This window comes from Hyla sarda, chromosome 4, assembly GCF_029499605.1.
Source record: "Hyla sarda isolate aHylSar1 chromosome 4, aHylSar1.hap1, whole genome shotgun sequence".
Lineage (NCBI taxonomy): Eukaryota > Metazoa > Chordata > Amphibia > Anura > Hylidae > Hyla > Hyla sarda.
Window position 1 is genome coordinate 224,090,844 of NC_079192.1, and position 22,084 is coordinate 224,112,927.

Consider the following 22,084-nt stretch of genomic DNA (forward strand, 5'->3'; position numbering starts at 1 on the left):
GCGTATAAGGAGATGGTCTGACTGCAACGTCCTATCACAACTCCCAAGACCCCCGGGCACAGGCGGATGGCCTGAGCCAGGGGCTCCATGGACAGGATGTAGAGAAGAGGCGAGAGGGGACACCCCTGACGCGACCCGTTGGATATGCCAAAGTTGTCCAAGTAGGAGCTATTAACCAGCACTCTGGCAAAAGGGCAACTGTAGAGGGAGGAGAGAGCAGAAACTATCAGACCAGCAAAGATATGAGAGAGGGCCAAGAATGCATGCGACCACCGAGATCAGTCGAAGGCCTTCTCGGCATCTAGAGCCAAGATCACCGCAGGTGTATTAGTGTGTTCTAAGTGAGCGAAGATGTTGAGTAAGCGCCTTGTGTTATCGGAGGCCTGTCGGTCAGCCACAAATCCTGCTTGATCTATGGAGACCAATGATGGAAGAACTTTGGATATGCGGGACACAAGCAATTTAGTGAAAATTTTGACATCTTGGTTTAGAAGCGATATAGGTTTAAAATTTTGGGGTCTGTCCAGGCCTTACCTGGTTTTGGCAGAGCCACTGGTCCGAAGTTAGGGTAGGAAGGTTTAGATTAGATAGAAAGGTGGTGGTAATAAACTGGAGATCGGGAGAAGAAGTAGAGTCCCTGAGATTATATAGTCCAGAGTAAAAAGCTAGGAAGCCATTAGTAATGTAATTTGGTGTGTTTAGTTTGGAGTGTGTAAGTGGGTGCAGTAGGTAGGGAACCCGGGATTTGAGTTGGCGACGCTTCAAGCGGTGAGCCATGAGTTTCCCCGCCTTATTATTTTGCGAATAGTATGTTGCCTGGAGATTGCGGTGGGACTTCTCATAAGTGGTCAGCAACAGGCAGCGGAGGTCGCGTCTCAAGGAGGTGACATCCGCGGCATGAGCTTGGGATGGGTCAGTTTGATTGAGAACCTCGGCAGAGTGGAGCTTAAAGATAGTGTCCTTCAATAGTTTTTCCCTCTGTTTCTTGAGCCTCGAGCCATATTGTATGCAGAATCCTTGTATCACTGCCTTGTGGCAATTCCACAACACAACAGGGTCAGAGACCTAGTCAGTGTTTTACGTGAAATTTTCCTCTATGTGTTGTTTTTAAATTGGCAGAGTACGTGGGGTTTGACCATAAGAAAGGGTTGTTTCTCCATGTGTATGTGGGGGGTGAAGAGGCCGTGTCAGTCAGTTGTAAAGTGATGGCAGCATAATCTGACCAATTGATAGATTCTATGTTAGTGTTAAGAGAAGCGGGAATCAGACCTGTCCAAGATAAACATATCTATGCGTGAGTAAGTGTTGTGTACCGTGGAGAGAAAGGTAAAGCCTTTTTCTGTGGAGTGTTGAACCCTCCAAATGTCATACAGGTCCTCCTCTAGTAATAAGGGGGTGATAGTAGGAGAAGGGAAACGAGGGGCAGATCTAGTAGAATCTAGGTTGTGTTCAAAGACTATGTTAAAGTCCCCGCAGAGGACTAGGGACCCCCAGGGCGAGCTGCAGACTGTTTTCAGCAAGCGCTTTAAGAAACAGAGTTGGCCTGAATTTGGGGCATACAAAGCCACAAGGGTCAGCGGGACATCATTGATAACACACCGGAGGATCACACTTTTGTGGGGATCAAAAGTTTTGGCACCCCAGGTAAAAATTTGTATTAATGTGCATATAGAAGCCAAGGAAAGATGGAAAAATCTCCAAAAGGCATCAAATTACAGATTAGACATATGTCAACAAAAGTTAGATTTTATTTTCATCATTTACACTTTCTAAAATAAGAGAAAGCTAAAAAAATGCTATCTGCAAAAGTTTGGGCACCCTGCAGAATTTATAGCATGCACTGCCCCCTTTGCAAAGCTGAGACCTGCCAGTGTCATGGAATTTTTCTCAATCATCATCTGGGAAGACCAGATGATGTCAATCTCAAAGGTTTTAAATGCCCAGACTCATCTGACCTTGCCCCACCAATCAGCACCATGGGTTCTTCTAAGCAGTTGTCTAGAAATCTGAAACTGAAAATAGTTGACGCTCACAAAGCTGGAGAAGGCTATAAGAAGATAGCAAAACGTTTTCAGATGTCAATATCCTCTGTTCAGAATGTAATTAAAAAATGGCAGTCGTCAGGAACAGTGGAAGTTAAAGCAAAATCTGGAAGACCAAGAAAACTATCAGACAGAACAGCTCTCAGGATTGTGAGAAAAACTATTCAAAACCCACGTTTGACTGTACAATCCCTCCAGAAAGATCTGGCAGACACTGGAGTTGTGGTACACTATTCCACTGTAAATAGATACTTGTACAAATATGGTCTTCATGGAAGAGTCATCAGAAGAAAACCTCTTCTACGTCCTCACCACAAAAATCAGCGTTTGAACTTTGCAAATAAACATATAGACAAGCCTGATGCAAGTTCTGTGGACCGATGAGGTTAAAATTTAACTTTTTGTCCAGAATGAGCTAAGGTATGTTTGGAGAAGAAGGGGAACAGAATTTAATGTAAAGAACCTCTGTCCAACTGTTAAGCATGGGGGTGGATCAATCATGCTTTGGGGTTGTATTGCAGCCAGTGGCACAGGGAACATCTCACGAGTAGAAGGAAACATGGATTCAATAAAATGTCAGCAAATTTTGGATGCTAACTTGATGCCATCTGTGAAAAAGCTGAAGTTAAAGAGAGGATGGCTTCTACAAATGGATACTCATCCTAAACACACCTCTAAATCCACGGGGGATTACATCAAGAGGCGTAAACTGAAAGTTTTGCCATGGCCTTCACAATCTCCTGACCTCAACATAATTGAAAATCTATGTATAGACTTTAAAAGAGCAGTGCGTGACAAGCAGCCCAGAAATCTCAAAGAACTGGAAGACTTTTGTAAGGATGAATGGGCAAAGATACCTCAAACAAGAATTGAAAGACTCTTGGCTGGCTACAAAAAGCGTTTACAAGCTGTGATACTTGCCAAAGGGGGCAGTACAAGATATTAACTCTGCAGGGTGCCCAAACTCTTGCAGACGCCATTTTTTTTCTGTTATTTTGAAAGTGTAAATGGTGGAAATAAAATCTAACTTTTGTTGACATATTATAAGAATGTCTAATCTGTAATTTGATGCCTTTTGAAGATGTTTCCATCTTTCCTTGGCTTCTTTCTGCACATTAATGCAAATTTTTACCTGGGATGCCCAAACTTTTGATCCCCACTGTACCTGCCCTGTTGATCGGAGACCGCCTCATGTAGAGTAAAAGTCACTGTATTTTTGATGCCGATCGAGACCCCTCTGGACTTAGCGCTGAAATGTGAATGAAAAAAATTTGAGAATTGCGGGTGGTTGAGGTGGGATGCATCTGTAGACAAAAGATGCATCTCTTGCAAAAACAGCACATCACATTTAAAGGGGTATTCCAGGCAAAACCTTTTATTTATATATATATATATATATATATATATATATATAATATCAACTGACTCCGGAAAGTTAAACAGATTTGTAAATTACTTATATAAAAAAATCTTAATCCTTCCAATAGTTATTAGCTTCTGAAGTTTTCTGTCTAACTGCTCAATGATGGTGTCACGTCCCGGGAGCTGTGCATGATGGGAGACTATCCCCATAGGAACTGCACAGCTCCCGAGACGTGAGTCATCAGAGAGCAGTTAGACAGAGAACAAAAACTCAACTTCAGAAGCTAATAACTATTGGAAGGATTAAGATTTTTTAGTAGAAGTAATTTACAAATCTGTTTAACTGTTTAACTTTCCGGAGCCAGTTTTGGCCTGGAATACCCCTTTAAGCAATTTCACCTCTTTCCTTAGATAGGAGCGTTTACATGGGGTATTTAGCCCATTCACATTAAAGGGGTTATCCAGGAAAAAACTTTTTTTTATATATCAACTGGCTCCCGAAAATTAAACAGATTTGTAAATTACTTCTATTAAAAAATCTTAATCCTTTCAATAATCATCAGCTGCTGAAGTTGAGTTGTTGTTTTACTGTCTGGCAACAGTGCTCTCTGCTGACATCTCTGCTTGTCTCAGGAACTGCACAGAGTAAAAGAGGTTTTCTATGGGGATTTGCTTCTAAACTGGGCGGTTCCCCAGACACGTGTCATCGGAGAGCAAAAAAAACTGCTCAACTTCATCAGCTCATAAGGACTGAAAGGATTAAGATGTTGTAAGAGAAATAATTTACAAATCTGTTTATCTTTCTGGAGCCAGTTGATATATAAAAACTAAATTTCCTGGATAACCCCTTTAAGGCTGGCAATGGATAGGACTATCTTATACAAAAATATACAAAAGTTGGTACATGCAGCAGGATCAGGAAATTGAGAGGACAGGGCACACCTCCCAGCCAGCATTTGCCTGTCAGGGAACGGCAATATTTACTTCTTGGACCTTGGAAAAAGGTTTTGGTAAAAACATAAAAACAAGCAAACACAAACAACCACCCGAAGGTGGTATAGGAGAACTTGGATGGCCTTAGCCAAGCACCATCCATTTCTGTGTGGGGGGTCAGAGTCTTCACTGAAGCCGAGGCACATGGGCGACACACCAGAGCCCGCATCTGATGTGTAAGAAAGTCACCGTCCAGGTTAAGCGACATCCCAGTCCTTCCGTACCTGAGTTGTTCCGGTAGCTGCACAAGGGCCTTTTGCAGACGGGATCTTAACATTCCAAACCTTCAGTAATTCCTCACCCTCTGTCAAGGATCTCACAACGTGAACTGTGTTATCCCTTTTAATGAAAAGTCTTGTTGGGAAGCCCCATCTATATGGAATAGAAGCAGAACGGAGAGCCAAGGTGACCGGGCCTAGGGCTCTTCTGGTTTGGAACTTAGCAGCAGAGTCCACATACAATGAAATGTGGTGGTATGGAGCAGGCAGCCCATTATTGCGCCTGGAGACCTCCATGAGGCGTTCTTTAACATGAAAGAAGTGGACGCAGGCCAAAATGTCCCTCGGGACCGTGTCATCCAGGTGGCATAGGAGTGGAACACGATGGGTCCTGTCGACTGTCAGTTCCTGGGGTGTGTAGTTAGGGAGCACTGCTTTAAGTAGAGAGTGCACGTACTCAGGAATGTCCGCTGGGGTGGCTGTTTCGAGCACCCCTTTAAGCTTAATATTGTTGCGGCTGCTGCAGTCCTCTAAATCCACCACTTTCGCTTGTAGGGCCGCCACTTTCTCCTTCATTTCATAGTGTAAGTCTATGAGGGAATTATGTGAGTCTGCAAAGTCCCCAAATGTGTTCTCCAAATGATCCACTCTACCCCCCAGGTCCCTCAGGTCAGCCTGGATGGGGCGAATTAGCGTATTAATGTCCTGGAGGAAGGTAGACCGCAGTAGCAATAACATGTCCTTCATGGCAGAATCAGTCAGAGACTTATTGGAGACTGGTATAGTGGCCAGCAGGTTAGCAGTTGCTGGTGTCAGAGAGGGGCTGAGATCTTACCTACTGTGAGTGAGGAGTGGAGGGTAGTTGAGATCTCTGTACGGCAGGGCTCATGGAGGGTGAGGCCAGAGCAGAGCAGGCCAGAATCCCCGGAGAAGAGCAGGAGCTGTGAGAGCCCAGGCGGTCGTCCGCACTGTTGGAGACAGGTGAGCGACAGCTCCCGCTTGGTGTTAGAGGGTCCCCGGGTTCCGGAGCTGCGTGCAGCACTGTGTCCGTGGCCGAGCGGCGTCTCAAGGGGGGGATCTGTGTACCGCGGCGGCCTTGTGGAAACGAGGCCCGCAACACCGGGTCCCTGCAGTCTTCGTCGGCGCCATCTTGGGAGGAATGCGCCTCTCGGGGAGAAACGGAATTTGGAGAGAGAACAGCAGCAGATTGGCTTTCTCTTTCTCACCGGCATGGCGAGAGGCTTTAGGGTCCGGATTGTAGCGAGCAGGAGTGGTGAAATGCTGGATAGGAGTTGCTTTAGCAGGCGAAAAGATGGAGCTCCACTAATGCGCCACCATCCGCCTTAGCAGCCAGGCCACGCCCCCCATCTAGCCGTTTCTTAATATAATTTTCTAGCACATTGCGCTGTATAATGCCATATGATCTGTTTTAGATACTTTCCTTGCTTCTATCTTCTCCCCTCCTTTATATCATTAGGAACGCCGCCAGTGGTCTGCGATATCTGCGGGACAACGCTATTAACAGCACAAGTCTGCAGGATTTTCAGTAGGCTTCTAGCATTGAGCTCCCCGCTGATGTAATTGGCTGGATGTCCTCAAGTTGTCTCCAGCCCCTGGTGATGCGTCCTTAACTACTAAACAGAAGCTCTGCTACACATAGATGATTTACACTAGCACAGCCACGCTCTGTTTGTTTACATTTCATTGAACCAGCGCAGCTGCACTCTGTTTATTTACACTCTCATTGAACCTTGAACTCATGTAATACTGCAGGAGCAGGAGAACAGAGGGCATACTCTCCAGAGACCCGAATGCCCTGGAATTTCCACAGATTGCCCGTCTGAAATTACCGGCAATTTCTCAGGACCCACCTCGGCGATGTGCCAGGATACCTGCTGTATGATTTCAGCAGGCATCCGCTTCCGATCCCCGCCCGGCCAGCTGCGGTGATCGAAATTCCCATTTGCTTACAGGTACGCCCTTGGTCCTTAAGTGCCAGGGAGCAAGGGCGTGCATGTATGCCCTTCGGCCTCAACAGGTTAAAGGACATCTGCAGCAAAAGACAACTTATCCCCTATCCACAGGATAAGGGATAAGTGTCTGATCACCCAAACGGAGCCCCCACATTGCCGCTCTATGTGAGCGGCTAATGCACGTAGCTCCCTCCACATCCGCTCCCCATACAGTTCTATGGGAGAGGTGGAGAGGCACGAACGCTGCAACACCTCCTGCACAGGAGAGCTGTGGCAGAGCCGTGGCCCCGTGCAGGAGATCGCGGAGGGTCCCAGCAGTCAGACACTTATCCCCTATCCAGTGGATAGGGGATACATTGTCTTTTGCTGCAGATGTCCTTTAAGAGGGACTTTTTTTTATATTTTAAAAAAATATTTCCAAGTTGTTTATATTGCTTTGAACAGTTAGATAGAAGCTATACTAGACCAGTCAGGTTGTATTAGCAGATCTCTCCATGGCAGGCCAAGGGGCCTTCAAAGGGCCATTGGTAACTGAAAATTGAGCCTCTGTAATGCTGTGATCCCTATTAATCGCAGCATTTAAGTGGTTAATTGATCAACATTAGCCTGATTGATGTTGTTCATTGACAGTGAGTGTTAGCTTTTGATAGCATCTGACACTTGCTGTTGATATAGTGTATAACACCAACTGCAACATGAATATTTGCACCTAGCGGCAAGGCTCCAGCAGCTGTGCTGTAACTGTACATCATATGGTTAAGTAGCAAAACTATATGGTGAGTGGATAAGACTGGTGTGGGGGATAAGATTGGGATGTGGAAAAATATTTCCCCTTTATCATGGTGGTTTCTTCAGAATTAGAAGTAGAAAAGAAAACAAATATGTTGAAATAATTTGGGAACAATGCAATTAAAAAGTTTTTCTTTTATGTAAAAACAAAAAACTAAAACAAATGTCTGATAGTGTTTATGCTGTATTTCCCAGCAGACAATAGACAGTTCCTGCTTACTTTTTTATCCTGCTAAGTAATCCTTTTTAATTAGTTGACATGTGTTGTTGAATACATGTTTAATTATTTAATAAGAAAACGAGGACAACTTGAAGGGCTTGATGGGTTTAAAAAACTCAGAGCATCCTGAGGTTAAACACAGCCATTGTCTTCTCTCATGAGAGGAAATCAGTTAGTTGAAGTGGAAATGGTCTTTTTCTCCATGAGGGACCAACGGTGGCATTGCAGAGGAATTGAGAACTGATTCCACACATTACAATTTATATATATATATATATATATATATATATATATATATATATATGTATATATTGTTCAATGATACCTCTTCTAAAGAGGACCACTGTTAAATACTAATACAGTGGTCCCTCAAGTTACAATATTAATTGGTTCCAGGACAACCATTGTATGTTGAAGCTATTTTTTCTGTTGATAACGAAATAATTTAGACAAAAGTAAAGGTAATCAGTACAGATTATAAAAGTCAGAAATAGTTGCTTGCAACTATAAATCATGTTGTAACTAGAGGGCAGGTACTTCTTCGGGGGCCTCTACGCCCCTGGGTGTAAATGTACATTCTGACATCGAGCAGACCAGAGAAGGGGATCGCCGATAATGCTGATCAGTGATATGCATATGCATAGCAAGGAACAGTATGAGCAATCTAATGATTGCAATAAATAGTGCCCTATAGGGACCTAACCATTGTAAAAAAAAAAAAAATGTAAACGTAAAAAAGCCCCTCCCCAATAAAAATTTAAATGGCCCCCTTTTCCCTTTTTTTTTTTTTTTTTTTAATCGTAAAAAGCTTAAAAGTGGTACTGATAAAACTAGAGGCCATGGCTTAAAATATGTGCCTTCATACAGCCTGTATACGGAAAAATTTGAAAGTTATAGGTGGTCAAAAGAGGGAAATTGTAAACAAACTTATTTTGTAAAAAGTGTTTTCTTTTATTTCTTTACAAGCAGTACAATAATAGAAAAGTATCTAAACATGGGTATTATTTTAATTGTATTAACCCACAAAATAAAGAAAATATGCATTTTTTACTGTAAAGTGTACAGCGTGAAAACAAAACCTTCCAAAATTAGCAAAATTGAGTTTTTCTTTTCAATTTACAATTGGTTACACAAAAAACAAGCCCACATATGAGTCTGTAGAATAGATGGAAATATAAGAGGAAAAAACGAAATGCAAAAAGGGTTAAGATTACACACCCTGTAGTGAAGATACAATATGGAGCCACCCTCGACAGGTGTACAAAGGAGCAGCAAGTCCTGGCACTGTAAAGAACAGTACAGTACCATACCATAGCGCACTATACTGTCGTGAGTTGCTGCTAGACAGAAAATCGGTGCATGCACATAATAAATGCACATAATACAGGGGGTTTACCAGTGAAATGTCCACTCTGATTGGATTTTCCAGCCATTCACACAAGCCATGGATTGGCTTGCATTGTATGTTGAGTATGGTTTAAATCGTCCGGTTATAATATAATATAAGTTATAACAGTCCAGAAAACACCACTATACATTGAAAATATTGTAACCTGAGGCAATTATAACTTGAGGGATCACCTAATGAGACCTGGTTCACACAGTAAAAGTACAATGCAGTTTTTTTAGTTCAAAATGAAAAGATGTATAAGAATTTTTTTATATTTCACTCACTGGCTTTGGTAAAAGATAATTAAACAAACAAAAAAACAAAAAAAGAGTAAAAAAAAGAAATACATGTGAATAAGCCTCCCTTAATACCTGCCTTTATAAATAAATAATTTAAATATAAACAAAATAATTTAAATAAACACAAAAATATCACCACGGTGGTATCGCCGTGAGGGAAAATGTCCAAACTATTAAAGAGTAGCTGTCATCAAACCATATTTTGTCAATTTACTCAGATTATATTCCCTTACTACTCCTAACACCCCTCCTGCCCTTCCGAGCTTTAAAAAGTTCTGTATCATACCTTTCCCCTTGCTCACATTGTGTGAGCTCCTGGCAGGAGAAAGTGGGCATTCCCCAGCAGGCGCGACGTCACTGAAGCCTGCAAGAGCTGTGCCTCACCATGTCCCACATGCACTTTCTGAGTATGGTCTCCTACCAGGCTGGGAGAAGACCAAACTTACTGTTAGACTTGCGGCAGGGAATAGAACAGGGCCACCGAGTAGCTGTTTTTTCAGTCACATTAAAAACACATTGGTTGAGAATTTTAACAGCAAGTAAATAGCAAAGAGTCTTATAATTACATAAGGAACAATATATTAAAAGTTTAGTTTGGTGACAGGTGCTCTTTAAAATATGACCTTACTGAAACCGCACAGTGAATGGTGTTAACGTAAAAAAAAAAGACTTACCGTATATACTCGAGTATAAGCCGACCCGAGTATAAGCCGAGACCCCTAATTTCAACCCAAAATCCCAGGAAAAGTTATTGACTCGAGTATAAGCCTAGGGTGGGAAATACCTCATCCCCCCCTGTCATCATCCAGACCCGTCATTAACATCCTCATCATCATCCCCTTGTCATCATCCCACACATCCCCCCTTCATCATCCCCTTATCATCCCACACATCCCCCTTCATCATCCCCTTGTCATCATCCCACACATCCCCCCTTCATCATCCCCTTATCATCCCACACATCCCCCCTTCATCATCCCCTTATCATCCCGCACATCCCCCCTTCATCATCCCCTTATCATCCCACACATCCCCCCTTCATCATCCCCTTGTAATCATCCCACACCCCCCCCCTTCATCATCCCCACCCCCCTTCATCATCCCCACACCCCCCCTTCATCATCCTCTTCTCATCATTCGCCCTTAGTGGTCTTCAACCTGCGGACCTCCAGAGGTTTCAAAACTACAACTCCCAGCAAGCCCGGGCAGCCATCGGCTGTCCGGGCTTGCTGGGAGTTGTAGTTTTGAAACCTCCGGAGGTCCGCAGGTTGAAGACCACTGCGGCCTTCAACATCATCCAGCCCCCCTCTCACCCCCTTTAGTTCTGAGTACTCACCTCCGCTCGGCGCTGGTCCGGTCCTGCAGGGCTGTCCGGAGAGGAGGTGGTCCGGTGAGGAGGTGGTCCGGGCTGCTATCTTCACCGGGGGCGCCTCTTCTCCGCGCTTCCGGCCCGGAATAGAGGCGTTGCCTTGACAATGACGCAGAAGTACGTTGGCAATGAACGCACCTCTGCGTCGTTGTCACGGCAACGTGACTATTCTGAGGCCGGGCCCGAAGCGCTTAGAAGAGGCCTCCCCGGTGAAGATAGCAGCCCGGAACCACTATGCCACCGGACCACCTCCTCACCGGACAGTCCTGCAGGACCGGACCAGCGCCGAGCGGAGGTGAGTACTCAGAACTAAAGGGGGTGAGAGGGGGCTGGATGATGTTGAAGGCCGCAGTGGTCTTCAACCTGCGGACCTCCGGAGGTTTCAAAACTACAACTCCCAGCAAGCCCGGACAGCCGATGGCTGCCCGGGCTTGCTGGGAGTTGTAGTTTTGAAACCTCTGGAGGTCCGCAGGTTGAAGACCACTGCGGGTGGGGGAGTTCACTCGAGTATAAGCCGAGGGGGGTGTTTTCAGCACGAAAAATCGTGCTGAAAAACTCGGCTTATACTCGAGTATATACGGTATATCCAGTATTGCAGATTTTTGTTCACTTCATATACCAGAAAAGTTTTTATAAAAAGCTATCAAAAAATCTCAACAAAACATAAACAAGTAATAAAATAAAACCAACTATATATAAATTGGGTATCAATGTAATCCTATTGAGCTACAGAATAAAGATAACTCTTAATAATATGTATTTAATCCTAAAGTACACTGCATAGAAATAAAATAAAAAAGAAAGTTGCAAAATTGTTTTTTTATTCACTTTTCTCGCACAAATTATTATAATTTTTTTTCTTGGGCCTCACCGTAGATTTTGAGATAAAATGTAGGATGTCATTACAAAGTACAATTGGTATGACAAAAACAAGCCCCCATATGGGTCTATAGGTGAGTTTTGACTTGATTTTGATGGCTTTTAAAAAAAAAATTCCTGCTATAGTATACGTACTGACAAAAAAATCTGGACTTTATTGTTTTACGTTTACACCATTTACCAGTTAGTTTGATTAACATTATGTTTTTATAGTTTAGATATTTCTGCACGCGGCAACACCACATATGTTTAGATTCATTTTTGTTTACATAATTTTATTTGAAAAATGGGAAAAGGGGTGATTTAAACTTTTATTAGGTAAGTGGCTAATTCACATTTATTACGTAATTTTTTTAAATAATTTTTTTCAGTCCCAGTAAGGGACAATTAGATGCAATCTTTTGGTTGAAAACACTGTTCAATGCTATGCAATAGCATAGCATTGATCAGTGTTATCTTTAGGCTTCTTGTATCTTTAGAAAGCCTATTAGATGGCACAGACGCAGACAGGGAGCCTCTGGTCATCATCTCAGCTGGTCAGAACTCACCCCCTTCGAACACACTGGCACCAGTAATTTTGACTTTTATATCCCGCAATCAACTTTAATCACAAGATCTAAAGAGTTAATGGCAGGCATTGGCATGATCTTTGATAGCGGCCAATTCTCACTAACCGTGCAGCTCCTGTGGTTATATCATAGACTTAACGCTAAATGACGTAATTGCCCTTAATTTTGCATTATTATATTCTCACCCATGATCTAAATATGTTATAGGGTGGTAAAGGGTTAATTTTAGCAGTCATTACAAAGGTCAAACCACTGCATTTTAACCGCATAGTCAGCAAATGCTTATTTGTGCCATCACCTCAATGTATTTAAATACAAAAGTAAATACAAATCTGATATTTTAAGTTAAATGTTTTGTGAGGGCTTCTAGCACTACAATTAAACTCTTTCGTTCCTGTGACCTTTTAGCAAAGTTTGACATTTCCCATGTTTAAAAAAGGAAACATTTGTCGCAGTGTTAAACTATTGTAGCTCACACAGCAGGCAAAATAACAGTTGACAGGACAGTCTAGTTTTCTGGGCCATAGCTGATCTAGGTAGTGACTCACTAGATTTCATCCTAATTCTATATGAACAGAAATAAGGAAAACAAATTACCTTACAGCAAGAACATGTAAAAATAATGACCATGTGTATCAGTAGTATAACAGCCAGACATAACTGGAAGGGAGATCAGCAGAGGCTATTTATAACATCAGTGCTGCCATTCAGTATTAACCACCAATATTTGATCCTACACAGAGAGAAAAATAATATTATTGGGTAGGTATCATATTCTTAATATTATCTTAATTTAAAAAAAAAATATTTTTAAGGTTTAAGAAAACATTACTATTTACTGTATGCTTCTATATATATATATATATATATATATATGCTTACATTATATTTTCTTTTTATCCTGTTACAGTATGTGTATTGTATACACAAGGTATTGGGAACAAGGAATGGAGAGAGGTAAGATTTTTTTTTTACTCCTTAAAATATAATAATATTGTTGCCATATTGTCATCATGTTTAAAAAATCTGAAACTTTCTCTAAGAACAGTATTTGAAAGATACAATAATTCCGCAGAAAAAGCAGTGTGTATGCAGATTTGTAATGTAGTGTTTTAACAATTAACAGATGTTTCTCAATGTCTGCATTTATATTTATTCATAAAACATGTCATGTTTAAAAATGGGCAATAGTGAGCATTAGAGATGAGCGAATTTTTGAAAAATGTGATTTGGCCGAATCGCCGAATTTTCTTTAAAAATTTGGTTCGGTCTGAATATATTTGCGGCGAATCTCTATTAACCTCTTCAGGACGCTGGGCATACCCGTACGCCCTGCATCCTGAGTCCTTAAGGATGCATAGCGTACAGGTATGCCCATATAAATCATTCAGCAGGCATCCGGGCACATCGCCGAGGGGGGTCCTGAGATGCCCTCAGGGCGATCGGGGGGTCCAAGACACCCCCGATCACACTGAAGGGATAGGAGTGAGGTGGCAGGGGTTCCACCCCTCTTATCCCTGCTATTGGTCGTTCAGAAGCGAACAACCAATAGCAGATGGGGGGGGGGGTTAAAGTTCTGTTTCCCTGCTTTGCCCACTCACGGTAGTCCGGGCAGAGTGGGGGAACCGTGATGTGAGTGGCAGTGGTGGAGGTCCCTTACCGGGTGGCGATCGGCGGTGGCGGGTGCCGATCCTCCAGCTTGCCTTGCAACATCTGCAGGGCGACAGTTTGGAGACAACTATGCAGTGGGCTCTAAACTGTAGGCCTCCAGATGTTGCAAAACTACAACTCCCAGCATGTCCAGACAACTGTTTGGGCATGCTGGGATTTGTCGTTTTGCAAGATTTAGAGGGGTACAGTTTGGAGATCACTGTGCAGTGGTCTCTAAACTGTGGCCCTCTAGATCTTGCGAAACTACAACTCCCAGCATGCATGAACAGCAAAAGGCTGTTTCAGCATGCTGGGAGTTGTAGTTGCGTGCCTCAAGCTGTTGCATAACTAACACTCCCAGCATGCCCTTCAGCGATCAGTACATGCTGGGAGTTGTAGTTTTGCAACAGCTCGAGGGCCACAGTTTGGAGATCACTGTGCGGTGGTCTCTAAACCGTGGCCCTCAAAATCTTGCAAAACTACAACTCCCAGCATGCAGGAACAGCAAAAGGCTGTCTCAGCATGCTGGGAGTTGTAGTTGCATGCCTCCAGCTGTTGCATAACTACAACTCCCAGCATGCCCTTCAGCGATCAGTACATGCTGGGAGTGGTAGTTTAGCAAAAGCTGGAGGCACACTGGTTGAAAAATACTGAGCTAGATAACAGAACCTAACTGAAGGTTTTCCAACCAGTGTGCCTCCAGCTGTTGCAAAAGTACAATTCCCAGCATGCACAGTCTGTAAGTGCATGCTGGGAGTTGTACTTTTGAAACAGTTGGAGGTTTGTCCCCAATGTGAATGTACAGGGTACATTAACACGGGCAGGTTTACAGTGAGTTTCCTGCTTCAAGTTTGAGCTGTGGCAAATTTTCCGTCGCAACTCAGACTCCCAGCAGGAAACTCAACATAAACCCCCGCCTATGTGAATTTACCCTAAAAACACTACACTACACTAATACAAAATAAAGGGTAAAACACTACATGTACACCCCCTTACACTGCCCCCCCCCCCCAAATAAAAATGAAAAACGTATTGTACAACAGTGTTTTCAAAACGGAGCCTCCAGCTGTTGCAAAACTAAAACTCCCAGCATTTCCGGACAACCATTGACTGTCCAGGCATGCTGGGAGTTTAGCAACAACTGGAGGCACCCTGTTTGGGAATCACTGGAGTAAAATACCCCTATGTCCATCCCTATGCAAATCCCTAATGTAGGCCTCAAATGTGCATGGCACTCTCTCTCTGTCGTATTTCAAGGAAACAGTTTATGGCCACATATGGGGTATTTCGGTACTTGGGAGCAATTGCTTTACAAATTTTAGGGGGACTTTTTCTCCTTTTACCCAATATGAAAAGGAAAAGTTGGGGTCCACACCAGCATGTTAGTATAAAAAAAATAAAACATTTTACACGAACATGCTGGTGTTGCCCCATACTTTTCATTTTAACAAGAGGTAGAGGAAAGAAAGACCCACAAAATTTGTAACGCAATTTCTCAGAGTACGAAAATACCCCATATATGGGTGTAAAATGCTCTGCGGACGCACAACATGGCTCAGGAGTTAAAGCGCACTATGTACATCTGAGGCCTAAATTGGTGATTTGCACAGGGGTGGCTGATTTTAGAGCAGTTCTGACATAAACACAAAAAATAAATACCCACGTGTGACCCCATTTTTGAAACTACACTCCTCACGAAATGTAACTAGGGGTATAGTGATCCTTAACACCCCACAGGTGTTTGACAAATTTTCGTTAAAGTTGGATGGGAAAATGAAAAAATATATTTTTTTCACTAAAATGCTTGTGTTACCCTAACTTTTTCATTTTCACAAGGGAAAATAGGAAAAAAGCCCTCCAATATTTGTAACCCCATTTCTTCTGAGTAAGAACATACCCCATGTGTGGATGTAAAGTGCTCTGCGGGTGCACTAAAATGCTCAGAAGAGAAGAAGCGCCATTTGGTTTTTGGAGAGAAAATTTGTCCGGAATTGAAGGCCACTTACAAAGCACCCATGGTGCCAGAACAATGAACCCCCACATGTGACCCCATGAATTTTCCATTTGGACAGCCCACTGTTCCAAAGATCTGTCAAATGCCAGTGGGGTGTAAATGCTCACTGCACCCCTTATTAAATTCTGTGAGGTGTGTAGTTTCCAAAATGGTGTCACATGTGGGGGGTTCACTGTTCTGGCACCATGGGGGCTTTGTAAGCGCACATGGCCCCCGACTTCCATTCCAAACAAATTCACTCATCATTCTAAAAGCTCAATGGCGCTCCTTCTCTTCTGAGCATTATAGTGTACCAGCAGAGCTCTTGACATCCACACATGGGGTATTTTTTTTGTTGCTGTTCTGGCACCATAGGGGTTTCCTAAATTCGATATGCCCCCCCCAAAAACCATTTCAGCAAGATTTGCTTTCCAAAATCTTCTCTTCTGAGCATTGTAGTGCACCAGCAGAGCACTTGACGTCCACACATGGGGTATTTCCATACTCAGAAGAAATGGGGTTACAAATTTTGGGGGTGCATTTTCTCCTATTACCCCTTGTAAAAATGAAAAATTTGGGGAAAAGCTAGCATTTTAGTGGAAAAAAAATTCATTTACACATCCAACTTTAACGAAAAGTCATCAAACACCTGTGGGGTGTTAAGGCTCACTGTATCCCTTGTTACGTTCCTTGAGGGGTGTAGTCTTCAAAATAGTATGCCATGTGTTTTTTTTTTTTGCTGTTCTGGCGTAAATGCAACATGCTCCCGCAAAAACCATTCAGCAAAATTCACTCTCCAAAATCCCATTGTAGCTCCTTCCCTTCTGAGCCCTCTACTGCGCCCGCTGTACACTTGACATCCACATATGAGGTATTTACTTACTCGAGAGAAAAATAAAAAAAATAGCTCTACAAGAACATACAAGTGTAAAAAATTAAGATTTAGAATTTTCTCCTTCACTTTGCTGTTACTCCTGTGATACACCTAAAGGGTTAACAAACTTTCTGAATGTCATTTTGAATACTTTGAGGGGTGCAGTTTTTATAATGGGGTAATTTATGGAGTATTTCTAACATCAAAGCCCCTCAAATCCACTTCAAACTGAACTGGTACCTGAAAAATTCACATTTTGAAATATTCGTGAAAAATTTGAAAATTGCTTCTGAACTTTGAAGCCTTGGATGTCTTCAAAAAGTAAAAACATGTCAACTTTATGATGCAAACATAAAGTAGACATATTGTATTTGTGAATTAATATATAATTTATTTGGAATATCCATTTTCCTTACAAGCAGAGAGTTTCAAAGTTCGAAAAATGCTAAATTTTCATGAAATTTGGGAATTTTTCACCAAGAAAGGATGCAAGTAGCGACGAAAATTTACCACTATGTTAAAGTAGAATATGTCCCGAAAAAACTATCTTGGAATCAAAATGAAAGGCAAAAGCATGCCAGAGTTATAAATATATAAAGTGACAGTGGTCAGATTAGCAAAAAAGGGCTGCGTCCTTAACCCCTTAAGAAGTACCTGTACGTCCTAAGCCAGCTCCCGGTGTTAAAAACGGCATGACCACACATCACACCGGGGCGGTCCCGGCTGCTAATCATAGCCGGGACCCCAGGCTAACAGCGCACGGCATCGATCATTGTGCCGCGCGCTGTTAACCCTTCAGACGGGGCGATCAAAGTTGACCGCCGCATCTGAAAATGAAAGTAAACGCTTCTTGGCAGCTCAGTCGGGCTGATCGGGACATCGCGATAAAATCTGAGGCGGAGGTCTCCTTACCTGTGTCCGTGGCGTCCGATCGGGATTTGATTGCTCCAAGCCTGAACTACAGGCTTGAGCAATCGAGCCCCTATCTCGCTGATCCGTGCAAAGCTATGGCTCTGCAGGGATCAGCATAGGAGATCAGTGTGTGCAGTGTTATAGCTCCCTATGGGAGCTATAGCACTGCAAACAAAAAAGTGGAAAAAAAAGTTAACAAAGGTCATTTAACCCTTTCCCTAAGAAAAGTTCAAATCACCCCCCTTTTCCCATAAAAAAACTGTGTAAATAAAAATTAACATATGTGGTATCGCCGCATGCGTAAATGTCCAAACTATAAAAATATATAATTAATTAAACCGCACGGCCAATGGCTTACACGCAAAAAAATTCCAAAGTCCAAAATAATGTATTTTTGGTCGCTTTTTATATCATGAAAAAATGAATAAAAAGTGATCAAAAAGTCCGATCAATACAAAAATTGTACCACTAAAAACGTCAAATCACGGCGCAAAAAATGAGCCCTCATACCGACCCATACGCAGAAAAATAAAAAAGTTATAGGGGTCAGAATATGACAATTTTAAACATAGAAATTTCCGTGCATGTAGTTATGATTTTTTCCAGAAGTACGACAAAATCAAACCGATATAAGTAGAGTATCATTTTAATCGTATGGACCTACAGAATAAAGATCAGGTGTCATTTTTACTGAAAAATTCACTGCGTAGAAACGGAAGCCCCCCAATTTTTTTCTTCAATTTCGTTGCACAATGATTTTTTTTTCCGTTTCGCTGTAGATTTTTGGGTAAAATGACTGATGTCACTGCAAAGTAGCATTGGTGGTGCAAAAAATAAGCCATCATATAGATTTTTAGGTGCAAAATTGAAAGGGTTATGATTTTTAAAAGGTGAGGAGGAAAAAACGAAAGTGCAAAAAACGAAAATCCCTTAGTCCTTGAAGGGGTACTCCGCCCCTAGACATCTTATCCCCTATCAAAAGGATAGGGGATAAGATGTCAGATTGCCGCGGTCCCGCTTCTGGGGAGCCCCGGGATCATTACAGCGAGTTCGCTCTGCACGTAATGACGGGCAATACAGGGGCCGGAGCATTGTTACATCATGGCTCCGCCCGTCGTGACGTCACGGCCCGCCCCTTTCAATACAAGTCTATGGGAGGGGGCGTGGCGGTCGTCACGCCCCCTGCCATAGACTTGCATTAAGGGGACGGGCCGTGATGTCACGAGGGGCGGAGCCATGACGTCACGCTACTCCGTCCCCTGTATCGCCCGTCATTAGGCACAGAGCGAACTCGCTCTGTGCTGTAATCATAGCGCAGTGCCATAGCGGGGATCCTGGGGCTCCCCAGCAGCGGGACCGTGGCGATCTGACATCTTATCCCCTATCCTTCAGATAGGGGATAAGATGTCTAGGGGCGGAGTACCCCTTCAAGGGGTTAAGGTGAAAATGAGCTGCATGCTTAAGGGGTTAAAAATTGCTATTTCTGGCCTACAGAGAGCCTCAGTAGGGGTGTAGAACACTTTTCCTTGCTGTAACACGCATAGGGCGTGTGCTGGGTTAGTGAAATAATACTGTGATTCAGTATGACATGTGAAATAATACTGTGATTCAGTAAGAGGCGTCGCTATTAGAATCACTGTCACAGAGCGGCACAATGACAGAGCCCGGAGGTGGCATCAGTATGAGGAGACCATATAGTGGCTGAATGACACAGCGTGGAGGTGGCAGCAGCATGAGGTGACCACAAAGTTGCTGAATGACACAGCGAGCAGGTGGAGGCAGCATGAGGAGACCATATAGTGCCTGAATGACACAGCATGGAGGTGGCCACAGCATGAGGTGACCATAGTGCCTCTCAATTGAAAAGATTAAAGATATTTTTTTACTTTTAAATTGAAGATTTCAAATACATGAACCTAAAAACTTTTAATTAATGTGCCAGCAGCATGAGGAGACTACATGGCGGTACAGTGACACAGCCTGGATGTAGCGGAAGCAAGAGGAGACCGTATAGTTGCTGAATGACACAGGCAGGAGTTGGCGGCAGCAAGAGAAGACCATTTAGTGGCTAAATGACATAGTTTGGAGTTGATGGCAGCAAGAGGATACCATATAGTGGATGAATGACACGGCTTGGAGGTGGCGGAATCATGAGGAGACCATATAGTGGCTAAATGGCACAGCCTGGACTTGGTGGCTGCAAGAGGAGACCATATAGTGGCTAAATGGCACAGCCTGGAATTGGCAGCAGCAAGAGGAGACCATATAGTGGCTGAATAACACAGCCTGGAGTTGGCGGCAGCATGAGGAGACCATATAGTGGCTAAATGACACAGCCTTGAGTTGGCGGCAGCAAGAAGAGACCATATAGTGGCTGAATGACACAGCCTGGTGTTGGTGGAAGCATGAAGAGACTATTTAGTGGCTTAACGACACAGCCTGGAGGTGGCGGAAGCATGAGGAGACCATATAGTGGCAGAATGAGACAGTCTGAAGATGGCAGCAGCATGAGGATAACATATATGGTGGCAATATGAGAGAGCCTGGAGCTGGCATCAGCATGAGGAGAACATATGGTGGCAGAATGAGACCGCCTGGAGGTGGCTGGCATTTCACAGTAACTTGGCCCTTAGGACTATAACAGGAACAAAATGGTACACCACTTAGATGTTCGTACGTGGTATGCACTTATGAGAGGAGTGCAATGCACTCCACTACGCTTAAAACAGTATTTGTCTAGAACAGCAGCAGGTGTGTACTTTTGCCTGGCCTTTCACAGTAACTAGGCCCATAAGACTTTAACAGGAACAAAATGGTACACCACCTATGTAGGCACAGGTTACACTTATTAGAGGACAATACACTCCGCTACTCAACCAGTATTAGGCACTAATAGCAGGTGATTGTGACTTGTAGTGCTCTGTTCACCCTAACTGGCTGGCTACTATTAGTTTTTCAGTTGTACACACCAGTGCTGCAGCACACAGTTGCTGTGTACTACACCCAAAATTGCACTTTCTCTCTCAATCTCTCTCCCTTCCCTATCAGTGCTTCTAGGCTGGATTTGGGCTTGAGGTGAATTGCTGCTGTAATACACCCACAATTGCACTTTCTCTCTGTCTGTCTCCCTTCCCTATCAGTGCATGTAGGCTGGATTTGTGCTTGAGGTGAATCACTGCTGTAAAAATGCTTTTCTGTGCAACACACACTGCTCTCTGTCCCCCTCTCTCTGCAAAAGAACGCTGATGTGAGTGGCCGCAGGATGGCTGCCGATTATATGCAGCTGTGACATCACAGGGGTTGCTGGCTGCTGATGCTGCATGTGATTCAGGGTCATCCCGCCTACCCTTGTTCCCGCCTTCCCAGAATTCCTTGCCCCATGTCCTGATATGTGGAGCCACCATCTTAGATGCCCTGGAGCCTGGACCGCACTAAATGGAGTTTAATGAAGTGATTCGTGTGATCGAATCGATATTCGCATTTGTTGCGAAGCAAATTTTTCCTGAAATTCGTAACGAATTTGGATTCGTCAGATTCGATTCGCTCACCCCTAGTGGGCATGCAAGAGTGTTACAGAATTTCCCATATAATAAAAATTTAAAAATGAATGTCCATAAATTTAGAGCTTCCTTTCCATTAAGAAAAGGAAGCACAGATTTTATATCCCAAAAAGGTCTATGTGGAAAAACCTATTAAGGGTATGTTCACACTGGCAGATCTTTCCTGCTACGGTTTTAGCAACGGCAGGTATTCCATGATGGAAACATATCCCGGCTAGCTCAGTCAGCTGTTCGGGGCCACCGCGGCACCGCGTCCTGAACAGCTGGAACACACAAGAAGGTTCCCTACCTGCCTCCTGTGTGTCCGAACGCCGAATGACTGCTCAGTGCCTGAGATCCAGCGGCAGAATCATTGATCAATGTTATCCTATGGGATAACAATGATCAATGTAAAAGAACAGTGTGTGCAATGTTATAGCCCCCTATGGGGGGGCTAAAACATTGCAAAAAAAAAAGTGAAAAAAAAGTTAATAAAGATCATTTAACCCCTTCCCTAATAAAAATGTCCCCTTAAAAATAGAAAAAAACTGTGTAAATAAAAATAAACATATGTGGTATTGCCGCGTGCATAAATGTCCGAATTATAAAAATATATCATTAATTAAACCGCATGGTCAATGTCGTACGCGCAAAAAAATTCCAAAGTCCAAAATAGCGTATTTTTGGTCACTTTTTATATCATGAAAAAAATGAATAAAATGTGATCAAAAAGTCCAATCAATACAAAAATGGTACCGCTATAAACGTCAGATGACGGCACAAACAATAAGCCCTCATACCGCCCCATACGCGGAAAAAGTTATAGGGGTCAGAAGATGACAATTTTAAACGTATACATTTTCGTGGATGTAGTTATGATTTTTGTCAACGACAAAATCAAACCTATATAAGCAGGGTATCATTTTAATTGTATGGACCAACAGAATAAAGAGAAGGTGTAATTTCTACCAAAAAATGTACTGCGTAGAAACAGAAGCCCTCAACATTTACAA

At 43.1% G+C, this 22,084-nt stretch overlaps 1 protein-coding gene across 3 annotated transcripts in view; it reads left to right on the forward strand.

The window, feature by feature from the left end:
- Positions 1 to 22,084, forward strand: part of CPNE8 (copine 8) — a 517,377-nt gene that overhangs the window by 149,772 nt on the left and 345,521 nt on the right. For all 3 annotated transcript variants that reach the window (XM_056573670.1, XM_056573669.1, XM_056573671.1), the window contains exon 3: positions 13,014 to 13,060. In XM_056573670.1, the coding sequence (XP_056429645.1) occupies positions 13,014 to 13,060 (47 nt within the window). The remainder of the gene's footprint in view (positions 1 to 13,013; positions 13,061 to 22,084) is intronic.